A 13,246-nucleotide genomic window follows, 5' to 3' on the forward strand; every position below is an offset into this window, starting at 1 on the left:
CAGACCTCGTACGTGCAGATGCAGCATGCGGCCGAAGAGGCTTACCACCGGTGAGTCCTGCTCTCCGGGCTGGGAAGGGGGCCGAGCCAGCGCCAGGGGCTCTGACCCTCGCAGCGGTCGTCTCGGGGCACAGAGACACTGAGGTGAAGGAGGAAGACGTTAAACCGTTGGGCTGAAACTTGCCTAGCAAAAGTACACCGGGGAGAAGAGAGAACTTTGCTCCCTTCAGAGGCATCCCAAAAGAGAGAATCTTTTTTTTTTTTTCTGGAGTGAGATTTGGTTATTTGGGAACACCTCCAATTACATTTCATGGAGTTTTATCATGTGATTCACAGTATTTGCTGTTCACAGCTCCTGAAGTATCATACTAATCTGTATTTTCATTAAAACCAGCAAGCCTCTAGTCCTTCATTTTGCAAAGGAAAGCTATCAAAAATTAACTGATGCGTATATGAATGTAAATGAAATAATCTAGTTAAATAACACTTTTACGATACTGAAACCAATCTTGTATTTTTCTGATCTTTTTATGCACAGGTCAACATTATGGCATACTAGAGTTTATTTTATTTCCTCAGACTAAGCTATTTTATTTCAGACTATCCAAGAACATTGTCATGCCTCATTACTTATTTTGTTTCTGTTCAGTAATCATAGTTTAACAAGTTTAATTGTATTGCTTGAATAACACACAACGTGTCTTTTTTATGTTTCAGAGCCTCCATGTATTACTGAGGATGTGTTTGTAAGTATGCTTTATAAGGCTTGGTCATTCATTTTGTCATGCAACTGTAGAGCAAAAAAAGTAAAACAAGTCACTGGAAGCTGTTGTTTCTCATTTCGTCTCGCTCTCTAAGCGTGGAGTGACTGAACAATTTGTTACGATATTCTCAGACAAACACTGCAGTTAGAAAAAGAAAAGAAATGGGAAACTATGGAGACTAAGGAGAGAAATGGAAAAAAAAAAAGGATAAAGGAAGGAAACAGTTCCTGGAAGGTTCAACACAACAGGTTTCACAAGATTCTCCTTACTTTACCTGTGCTCATAGCTCACAGTGGGATCTCCCTGAAGTTTGCCTTCTCATTTGAAAAGTAGATATATGTACCTTTTACTTCATATCAAATGACACTTTAAATCTTGCAGCAATGATTGACTCTTTCCTATTTTGGAATTTTGGACACCTTTGTAGCTGCATATCTTAAAGTATAAATGCATTGCAATTCCTTTTGGGGGCCTCTATATGCTAACATATTATAAATCGCAAACAGAATCTACACTGAGTTCAGGTAGAGATAAACAATATATACAGTAGATATTTAGCATATAGAAATACGTACATGAGAACATACTCATAGCATTTCTTAACTTCATATTTACATTACATTAAACCTAATCCTGCAGGCTACTTATTGTGACTAGGCATGTTTGACTCTAGATGAATTTTGCTCATGGTTATGAAGCTGTCAGACTTTCTTGTAGGATCAGAGATTTATATTATCTTTAACTTAGATATTTAAAGACACAGTTTATTATGTGTTTTTTGAGGGTGTATTTATCATTTGGTGGATGCTGTAAAGTAAAATGCAAACCTCTCAGGACTGTTCCACTACTTATTTCCCATGTTCAGTTTCTCCTTGGGTGTCTAATAATATCTCTGTGTTTCTGGGCTGGTTCCTTGATGGCAGTAATACAGAGAGCTATCGAATATTACAGACAGAGTGTCATTAGAGTTGTTCCCACAAAATATCTCAGAAAGAATTTTACAATATATCCTTGATAAAGTGATTTATAAAATCCTTTCAATGTTTGAAGACTGGTAGAAATCAGACCCAAGATGTACCTGTTTGTATATAAATTGCATGAAGGCAAACCTCCCAGCTGCTAAGTCATGAAGGCTGTAGTTTTTGGTCTATTTTTAGTGCATTTTGTCCTCCATTTGCAATTGTAAGACAGCTTTTTCTAGTCGTAGTTTGGACTGTGCAGCAGAAAAGATAGCATGAGAAGGATTAAAATAAAATACTTCCTACCACATAAATCTAGGCTATAGTATTGTATATGAAACTCTATAACATATAAAGGGGCAAAAGTGTAACTATGAAAGTGTAACTATGCTTTTAAAATTAAAATAAGAAAGACCACACACACACACACACACACAAAAAAAAGAGAACCCAAGGAAGATATTCTGTGTATCTTCCTGCAATGCAGTAAGTAGCAAAACTTGCATGAACAAGATCATGATCTTTGCATTGATTAATGATCCAGTGTGTTTATATTTCTTGCTGTTACATGGGACTAAAGAGAATTATATCCTTGGCAAATTAAAACCACATTACCTTAAACATTCTTAAACAGCTTATACTTTTGACATTAATAAATAATTTGTTTTAAATAAGTCATTTGAACCAATAAAATATTTACACACTATATATATGGTAGAGATCATACAACTGGAAGCGACCTCTGGAGATCATCTAGTCCAACCCTCAAATGAATGGCCCATACAGGGATTGAACCCGTGACCTTGGCATTATTAACATCACGCTCTAACAAAACTGAACTAGTTATTTGCCAGGTCTCCCCTAATGGTCATATCTAACCATCTTCATATTCACCTTTATCAGTTTCAGATCTAATTGTGTGTTACCTAGAACAAATGTAAAGCAGACTGTAGCTTGTTTCTAGCTAGATTTTTTTAATTGCATTAACATTTGCTGATTTGAGATCTCTGGATCTGATTGATTGCCCAGAGATGTTAGGGGGAGAATTCCCTGCTGACATCAGAATGCTTCAGATTAGAGACTCTGGTAAATTCTCCTATTTAAGCTGTACCCTAACATCTTCAGGTCTGTAGTGCTACAGCCATGCTGGACCCTGGGCCTGATACTCAAATAAAGCGTGAACTTTGCAATGCAGAGAGCCTTGCTTTGAGCGATGTCAGCTCTTTCTAGGAAAGAGCCTGACTAACCTGCCTGTCCTGTATCTCAGCAGTAACCACAAGTGCTGAGAAATAAATGTGAGCAGCCTAAGGCTGGACGAAAACCACGAGGGCTGGTTCTGGCCTGCTGTTCAGTAGATCACAGTTTCTTCCCTACCTGCCTACAAGCTGGGTCTTAGTTTAAATTAGTTTAGACACTGTGGAGAACAGATCAAAATATTGCCTGCCTACAAGTGGTTACCCTTTTACACCCTTACATCTTTTTAAGCATTATTCCTCACTTGCACATTTGAATCCTATGAACTTGAGAGAGAAAAAAAGATTTGTGATGTAACACTTTGCAGGTATCAGTAAACAGAATTGACTTAGGTGCATTGTGCTTGTTCTACAAGACAGAAACGATTTTAGTTTCAGAATATTCTGCTATTAAAGCCATTCAGAGCTCTCCATCCTGCTGATGACAGATCTATAAAGGCCAAAGATCTAACATTTTAATTCTGCCTGCTGCTGAGCTGGAATGCAGGGGTTGGTATTGTGGGCAGTAGAAGTAAAATGGGGTTCCATATTTATTGATTTGTCAAGAGCAAAAAAAAAAAAAAAAAAAAAAAATCCATCTGTGCTTTACTCATAATTTTTGAGTCTTGTGTGTGGTATTCAAAATGTGGGGGTCAAAAAGTCACAAAAAACTGCAAATACAGTATTGACTTCTGATGAAGTGAACTGGACACCTCCCAGCTCTGTGAGACTCCAAGTATGGCATATACTGCTTGCTCGGTGAGCTAAACTGTAGACTAGTGAACTCCCTTTTGTTTCCCAAATGTTCCCCCAAACCTCCCCAAGCAGCAGTACTGGAGCAGAAGCAGGCTCTGGTGAACTCTTATATGCCCCTCGTTCCCAGATGAGAGAAAGTTATAATTTGGGGAATCTCTAAACTATTTGCTTGTGCACATTTTTTTTTCAAAAGTAAATGTGCAGATTTACAGCATTTAGAAGCTGTCTGGTTTATGAAGGCTTTATCTCTACATTTTTTGGCAAAGGATCTGCCTTCATGTGTGTTTTTTACGTTGCTTAGAATCTGCTGTGCAATGGCGAGAAAATAAAAAAGGGCAATGATCATATTCTCAGAAGTGAAAATACATTTTTTGCAAAAGTTTACATGCCTTACCTTATGGGAAAATCATTCTTTCAGAAGATATTGTATTCAAAACATGTTAACACAGATTAGTGTAAGCCTTGCCTTATGATTTTGTGTCTCCATAGGAAGACTACTTAGCCACAGATGATATGCTTGTAGACTACTTTAATGAATTTTTGAGTCTTCCGGTAAGTACTCTATAGAAATCTCTTCCAAAATACAAAAAACCCACCTCACTAGGACTATTAATAAGGTAATTCATCTTAGACTATTTTACCTTTTATCGCTGGGAAGTTAAAACGGCTTTTACAATAATTCTGTATTTTAATGGTAGCAACTCTTACACTTCAATATTATTATCAGTGTCTGGAAATATAATGCAGTACCTGGACTTCTGGGGATAGACTTTCTCTTGCTTCATGTAAATTTATGTATTTAACCCATAGTACATCAAAATAATATGAATGGGAAATGAAAAAGACATGCGAATGCTCATGTAAAATGTGTAATGAGTCCACTGGTGTTCCTGTACCACAACATGTTGACATAACGAATGTTGGTCCTTTAACATTCTTCTGGTGATGAATGCGGCAGTGAATTAACATTTTCATTCAGGAGTCAAAACACATTTTTCTTCATGTTGTCTTCATGTGAAGGCCTCAAAAGCCGGTAGTACCCCTCCTGTTCCCCTCCCACGTGCACCTGGAAGGACGCAGCCTTACGTTGTGTCCCGCGTCTCGATCCACTGACAGCTAGATCACCATACCCAGTGCCCTGTATATAGCCACCTGCCCTGTATTTTGCTCCCTTTCCCTTTCAAACACCCTGCTTCTCCACAGCAGCGTACGAGTCGCATATACTATCCCGTTCCTTCAGTGTGGCAACTTCACCCAACTTCTTCTTAGTACTGTAGGCCCTAACTATCCCCGTCACTTCCATCCTCACACTTCTCACCCATCTTCCGTTGCATGGTGGCGTAGCCCCCTTTCTGCAGCATCACTCACAGCTCCCATGGGGCCTCCCGGCCGATCTGCCCAAAGCCCCCCACAACCTCTCCCCCTCCAAAGGCACTGCTGCCAGGTATCCTGCGCTGTGGGAACATACGTGCTGTTTCATTCCTTGCCTGGTAGGACTAACCACCAGCATTGCAAAGAGGCAGAAATTGACTTTCATGATGTGAGATATTTCTTGATGCATCTTGGACCTCAGACTGTGGTGTGGCTACTACTGGAATAAATTCAGTTATGATCCAGGAACACTTGATCTAGACTTGAAAGTATTCTCTAAACCACATCACAGATTTGCCTAAAAGTAAATGTAATGGGAGTTATACCGTAGGATGCCAGAATTGGGTTCCCTATGCCAATTTTTGATCTTAGAAGAGGATATGGAAGTATTAGAACAACTATGTCAGAATGTGAATTTTGTGCACAGGAATGACACTGATTTCTCCCAGAAACCCAGTCTTTATACACCCTCACATGCCTGCAAGGTTCCTAAGAGGAATTTTAACACATAGGAAGGGTGTCTTGTGTTTTTCTTTTCTCCTCCTTTCTCCTCTTCTCCTGCAGCTGTTTTAGGATGCTTATCTAAATCCAAGCCTAACTACATGGTCTTTAAACCTGGCCATCCCTTTGAGCAAACAGGGCTGTTCCAGGAGGTAGCAAGTTGACTTTCCATAAGCCAGATTGCTCTTAACACAGGAATACCATCCTCCACCTCTTCCCTCATTTATTTGGAAACTTACGTTTCAAGTTTTCCCCAAATCATAGCAGATGGAGTAGGAAAGTTTAACCTGCTTATTCTCAGTGTCTCCTTGGATATGCATAGTTTTCAGGACATCTGTTAGAGGCCAAAATTCTCCTTGGCCTCACAGGGCTCCTAGGCCCTGTTCAGCAGGTCCTGGCTCAGTTTAGCAGCCCCAAAACACAGCAATTGCCCAGGCACTTACGACTGCTCTCGAAGCCCGCCGGAAAGAGTTCACGTGAACAGTCCTGAGTTAATGCTGTTTTATACTGGTAATCTTGGTAGATTTCTAAGATGATAAGTCTCTCTTTACATACTTATATTCTTTAATGGAAACAGACTATCTTCTTGGAAACAGACTATCTTCTATTAGATATTTTTATTTGTAATGTTCTCATAATTGATTTTATTTTCTCTCTCTCTCTCTCTTTTTTTTTTTTTTTTTTTTTTTTTTTTCCTGAGGATTTATCCTTTCTGGGATTAAGTTCTATTAATACCTTCAGTTCTGTGGTTTGAATATTTTTATATTCCCCATTTCCCTCCTTTTCTCAGAACACTTCTATTAAACCCTGCATTGAAAATTCCATTGCTTTATTCTTGTTGTGCTTATATGCTGTTGCCTAGAAACAGTATTACCCAGGTGTGTTAGTAGTTAGGCAACAAATTAAACTGAAAATATTGTGTGACTTGATACAAATAATCAGTGGTAGCATATGCTTATTTTAAGAGACTGTCTCAGTATCGATTTATAATGCACTGCTAGTGTATGGAAAATTATACCACTGGGGATTTTCTGTAGCAGCAGAAAAAAAATTTACTTTGATTTACAGTATATCCTTTAAGCTATCACGTTATTACAATAATTTTCAGTACAATCTGACATGAATATCTATATATTCCAAAGATGCACATACTCTAATTAAGGATAGATTGTTAGGAAAATATTTCTGAAAGATAAAATAATACAAAAAATCCCCACCTCAAACATGGGGACACTTGTTGCCAGTAGTACAGTGATTTAACACTAGCAAAAATCACTTACATGACATACAAGTTACACCTTCGTGAGTAATCAACCACCTTAAACACCTTCCTGATTAATTAATTTAAAATGAAAGATTTAAGATAGAAGCACTGGTATAGATACGTATCCATTCCTAGCTGGCCAGGGATCCCTAGAATTTGAATCTGTTGTTCGTGTATTTAAAACCTTCATATGTTTATCCATGAAAATTCAGACTGTCAGAAATGTCCTTTCAGCCCAGTGTCAGAAGCTGCACTCCACAAGCCACTTGCTATTCGCTTCGCACCATCCTGCTGCCCTCGCCTTCACTTTCAAACTACCAGTGGACTGGGTCCTCACCGAGACACGCTCTTCCTCTTCGCAGCCTACTGGAAGAGTCGCACTCGGGTCAAAAGAGCTAACTGTACCTTGGTGGGAGTACATTTGGGAGATGGCATTCTTGGTGGCAAGGCCTTAGGTTTCCCTTGCAGCAGAAAGCTGACCACAATGTTACCAACTTCAGATCTGAAGACCTACTTCTTTTGAAATATAGAAGCTCTCAGCTCATATAAAAAGGACAAGCAATTATTTTATCACTTTTTACACTAAAATTAAACATACTCTCCTTTCCTTGCTTAGGAGCACAAAGATGTATTAATAGTACCCCACAGAAGGAAGAATGAATACACTGCTGCTAGATTGCTTGTTATAATTTTCATGCCAGGAGGAACCATGGTGGTGGGATTAGAAAAAAAATATCATGGTACAAGATCTAAGAGGTAGTGGGCCAGTCTGCAGGTAACACTTTTCACCTTAGCATGACTGTCTTGAGTAGACTGTGTTCCAGGATTTGACCCAGGGTAATGATTATGGAAAAGACTAAAACATGAGATAAAAAATAAGATTTGGGCCAATTGGCCTTTCTGAAAATGGAATGAGCCTGGTGATGTCAAGAGTAGAATCAGGTCTGAAAGCTATGCTGTGAATAGTAGAGGACAAACGGCTGGAAATGGTCCACTCGGCTGCATATAAGATGCCTGTGAATTATTCCTTTAGGTACTAAAATATGCTCATTAGTTCCTTTTTGGTTTTCCAGGTGTGCAGGTAGAGGTTGCAGGTGCCATTACAACCTCCCCTCAAAAAGCTTTTGCATCAGTGAGGCTCTACATGCATGTTGTGTTCGTAGAGGCTAATATAGGGCTGAAATTGCGTGATATCTTTGGTATTCTAGAAAGCAAAAGAAGCTATCCTGACTTATTTCGCTGTTGATAGCACAACATTTACTGTCAAAAAGCTCTTTTCCTCTAATCAGATGGTGGTGTTTGGTTGTGACTTGTGCCTTGCACATCAACGGAAGGGAAATCTTGTACACACTGAAGTCAGTGGGAGATTTGCCATTGACCTTGTGCAGTCTGAATTTCTCAAGCACTTCCTAGAGCTGCTCAAATTGTTTTCTGGTCTAGATTTTCACTGATATTTATTTATGATATATGCATACCCGTCTTAAGAAAGTTTGGCAAAACTCCTGGATGAAGTCTCTATTCGTTCCCACCCTTTCAGGGCCTTAACCTAAGAGGCGGCCAAGCTGTGGTCATTCTGTTTCTCTTGGGATCAAACTACAGAACTTGGGGTGGGATGTGGGGAGCGTATATACACATTTGTTAAGTATATCTGAAGTTAAGTATATCTGAAAACTGTTAAGGCAGAGAACAGTGAGATTTATATGTCTGATATCCTGGCAACATGGTGATGGATGCTGTTTTAGTTTCTGTTTTGGGAAGACTGAAATAAATTTGCCTTCCCTTCAGTAAACTATATTATTTTAGGTTTCAGAGTTATGTATTCTATTTATTCTTCAGCTGAAACCATATTCAATGAGCATTTTGCAGCTAAGACATTTCTTTGCTGTGAAAAAATGTATATGCAATTGTTAGTTATTTAATATAACTGCTATACCACACTGTTTGGTTGTGAAACTGTAGGAAAACATCTTTATGGTTTTTGCCCCATGTTTTTCTGAAGTTGAGAGAACAACACTGAGTTAAACATTTAGAAATACATTGGTTGTGGTGGGGTCAAGAGGAGAGTTGCCTGTGAGTGATACAGTTCGCAAAGTCTGTAGATTTCCTATTTGTTGGTATTTTCAAATCCTCGTTGATCCTATTTATTGTGCTAAATTGATAATGTTTGAATCCCAAGCTTCAAGGCCAAAGCTTTGGCCCTCCTGCCAAGACTGAATTTATTTTAACCTCTTGAGGTATAATTTGGCTCTGGAATTTTTCTCTCTGTCTTTGAAGGATCAGAAATTGGCCCAGACTAGAGACAGAGTGTAGGGAAGAATGCATTGATATTCCCAGTGTTTGGTTAGTGTATTTTACTTATATGTTAAAGTTAAAGCACTTGCCAAATTTGGGGTAAGAAAGGCATTTTCTGTTATATTAGATTGGCAGGGATATTTTTTCTCCTTCTTTTGTAGCATAGGCTATTGTCCTCTCCTTAACACAAGTGGGCATCTTCACTGAAGAGATTCCTTGTTATTGTAATGACCTAAAATACTGATAAACCTCTCTCATGCTCTTCTTATGAAACATTAGAGGATTTTATGGCACTTGGCTTCTGTGGGAAAGATTTTAAATTTGCTACAGGGTATTGAGCAGTATTTTTGTGGCATGTAATGTGTGGGAATGGCTAGATTTGGTGTTCTGTTCCAAAGTTTTTTGCATACTGAGAAGGAAATGGGTTGTCTGAGCCTCTCTGTCCTGTACTATAACTGTGAAAATGTTTTCTATAAGAAATAAAGATGATTTGTTTTGGTGTTCTCATTTGATTTTTATCATAACATTATCATTTTCATTTTTGTGGTGGGGATGAGTGAAGAAGGTCAGGACTTACCTCTTCTTTTATTACGCCTATGAAAACATTCTAATTTATCTTGCTAGTTTTCTTAAGCAAGAAAGTAATATATGCTTCCCCAGAAAAGTTAAAACTGTTTTCAAATGCTTTTATATGAGATTTCATTGAAATGTTCCATCTAGTAGAATTTGGGAGTTGTACAGAATCACAGATTACTCAGGCTGGAAGGGATTTTGGGAGGTCTGTAGTCCAGCCTCCTGCTGAAAGCAGGGTCAACACTCAATTCAGCCTAAGCTGCTGGTGGCTTTGTCCAGTTGGGTCTTGAAGACCTCCAGCAACAGAGATTCCACAATCCCTCTGGACAGTCTGTTCCAAAGTCTAATTATCCCCACAGTGATTTTTTTCCCCTGTATATCTATACCTCTCCATTTCAGTGCATGATCGTTGTCTCTTGTCCTCCTGCCATGCACTGCTGTGAAGGTCTGGCTCTACCCTCTCAGTAACCTCCTTGTAAGTACTGGCAGGCTGCTGTTATCTCCCCACAGAGCTGTCTTTACTTCAAGCTAAAGAAGCCCGGTTCCCTCTGCCTCTCCTCATGGGCAAGTCCTCCAGTGCCTGACCATCTCAGTGATCCTCTGCTGAGCTTGCTCAAGTTTACCAAGATCCTTCTTTTACTGGGGGCTCAAAACTGGATAGAGTATTTCAGATGCAGTCTTACTAGTGTCCAGTAAAGGGGACTAATCGCTTCCCTTGATCTACAAGTGAATCTCTTGCTGATGCAGGACAATATGCATGTGTCTTGATGTTCTTGGAGACAGGAAATTACACCTTGGATGAATGCAGCTGTTCTGATAAAATATGTAGTATCCAACAGCTTAATCCTTTTATCTCATCAGTGCGTGTTCTTTTGTTCCATTAGTAAATGTGTCTTATAAAAGATTTGTGGTCAGACACCCAAAATAGCAATACAATTTACATTTTAAAAGTTGTCATTGGCATCTTTTTCACTACATTGAAGTTGCCAGATGTTTTCTGTTCAGTTAATTAGAATGTGTGTTGAAAAACCTAGACCTAGAGTAAGTTACAAGGGATCGAGTAAAAGTAGATATGTGTGATAAATTAATGTTGTCTTTGGTTAGTTGTCAATTTGAATACCATGGAACTAAAATAATCTGGTCATGTCTAGTCAAGTAGCCCTAGATTATGGAATTTGGGTGCTTTGTTTATTTTTTTCTGCAAGCAAGATCATTTAAAATCCAAGCAGAGTGAAGCATCTTGTTTCTTGTTGCATTTTCTTCCATATCCTTTTGAAAAGCATGAAAAAATAAATAATGAAAAATACATTTGGAGGTTATTAAGGTTGCACAGTTAGTCTCTTAAAAGCTGAGAGAAGCCCAAATTAGGTTTGAAAGTAAATTAAATGTACACATATTAAGTTGGGAGGAGGTCTGAATTAAGTATAGAGAAATCTACAGCACATAAAAGCCTCTTTAAAATAAAGTTCAGTATATGTAGAGAAACCTGCAAGGTACCCTGGACAGAATTAATGCCAAAAAGGGCACAAGGCATCAGAAAACAAAAACAGTACACGATTTTCTGGTGAAATTAGGTAACTAAACAGACTAATGCAATTCAGCACATGGCGCTGACCAGTGACATCCTGATGTCCCAGACACTAACTCTACACTTAAAGCCCTCACATGCCACGTGCTCTGCCCGGCTGAGCCTCCGCTGTGAGACACTGTGGGGCAAATGTGTGAATCTTGCTGCCACGCGTTGCAGGCACGTTGTCTGATTCCGCGCATTGCTCTGCATGACGCCGGTCAGCCAGGGGACTTCAAACATAAGCAACAAAATAGCTGACACCAACATGATTACTTTGGACTTACCTTGGCATAAAATAGGGTCCAAATGGCCTAGAGTGTTCTTCAATATATGTAGCGTGTATTCAACAAATGTAGTATGTGTATGAAGTATGTCTGAGTTTATATAAATACCTAAATAGATACACGCTTCTATATGCGTACTAAAATACAAGAAAAAATTCAATACTATGAAAAATACGATCTTTGAAAAAGTAAAATGGTATTATTATGAAGTGCAAAGGAATGACAATTTTACAAACACCAGGTGGGACCGTGTCAGAAAGGAAGCCAAAAAGAGTTTTGGCACTGGGTCTGAATATGACCAGGGTTTCACACTCCTCTTTTATTCAGTTCTGTTTAAATACAACTTGTCTTCACATCCTCCTGCTCAGTACAGAGAAGCTTATATCCTCTGATTTTATATAACCTCATTTTCACAAATGACTTGGGTATCCTCCAAGATTTTTGTAAAATCCATCCATATTTCCCCCTTTTCATTTTAAGTAGAAGAGAAAAGGCAGGGAAATATCTAATGCCAGAACTCAAAAGATGAATGATGGCTGTGCTCTGTTTTCAAAACACCTGCAGTGTTTTGGGGTTTTTTTGTTTGTTTTTTTGGTTTTTTGTTTGAGTTGACAAAAGTTGCAATTGCCTAATCAAAGTTGAAATTTGGTCTATCTATCTCATGCGTTATAGAGCATCTGAATGAATTGGTGGTGTATAGTAAAACTTACAATAGGCCATGGCTTTTGATAGGTACTTGACCTAGAAGTAACAATAAGAGGAAAAATCTTTCTTATGTTTGCTGCAAGATCAAAATGACACATACAACAAAACCAAGGAATGGGAATCTTCAGAATCATTCTTCTCAAATGCAGCTTATGTTTAAAGAGTCTGTTTCATTATTAATGTTTTCGGGCCTTGTAGTAGTGAATGGGGGACTAACCGCAGCTCTGAAATCCTGGAAGGAGTCAAGTAGTCTCCTGTAGAACAGTTACTGAAGTCACTGTGGGTTATATATTCTAGGCATTTGCTGCACTGTATCTGTTATTTGCATGTGAAAAAGATTGGTCTATGTTCTAGAATGATTTAAATTCTTGTCATTTAAGCATAGCTGAGACAAAGAGTAAGAATGCATTGGAAAGCTCTACAGTGAAGAGGCAGAACAAGCGTACAGAAAAACCACTATTTTACTATTGAACACAAACTGCAGAATGGAGGAGGAAGAAGCCTTATGATATCAACTCAGATTCTGCAGGGCGCTTCTATACTGTAAGAACTAACTTAAATACTTCCCTTGTTACAATGTTATAAACTCTCTGAACCTCTTTTGTAGACTTTTGCCCAGCCAGTTAAGTTTAATTCTGATTATGGGGTTTTTGAAGTAGTTAATGATGCCCCCCAACGCCTGGAAAACCAGCTGAAAAAATTTTTGCATGATCAGAAACCTCCAAACCCCATTTATGATGTTATAAGGAAAGCAAAGAATGATGGGCAGCTTTCCAAACAGAAAAAGAGCAGCGCTTCTCCAGCCTTCAGTATTGATCCAAATTACAACACTATGGTAAGCATCTTATAGCCACTGAGTTTATATTTAGATCTTACTGTAGAGATACTGGCAGTAGTTGTTGTTGTGTTTGGCTTGTTAGCTTGGGAAAAAATGTTAATTTATGTTAGGAAAACATAATGATGAGCCAAATTATGC

General features: G+C 38.6%; 1 protein-coding gene across 1 annotated transcript in view; it reads left to right on the top strand.

Annotated features, from left to right (window-relative positions):
• RGS22 (regulator of G protein signaling 22) overlaps positions 1-13,246 on the top strand; it is a 62,365-nt gene continuing 49,119 nt past the window's right edge. The window contains exons 1-4 of the mRNA XM_062568323.1: positions 1-50; positions 717-745; positions 4,200-4,262; positions 12,878-13,105. Of these exons, the coding sequence (XP_062424307.1) occupies positions 26-50; positions 717-745; positions 4,200-4,262; positions 12,878-13,105 (345 nt within the window). The 5' untranslated portion in view covers positions 1-25. The remainder of the gene's footprint in view (positions 51-716; positions 746-4,199; positions 4,263-12,877; positions 13,106-13,246) is intronic.

Source organism: Rhea pennata, chromosome 2 (genome assembly GCF_028389875.1).
Source record: "Rhea pennata isolate bPtePen1 chromosome 2, bPtePen1.pri, whole genome shotgun sequence".
Classification (NCBI taxonomy): domain Eukaryota; kingdom Metazoa; phylum Chordata; class Aves; order Rheiformes; family Rheidae; genus Rhea; species Rhea pennata.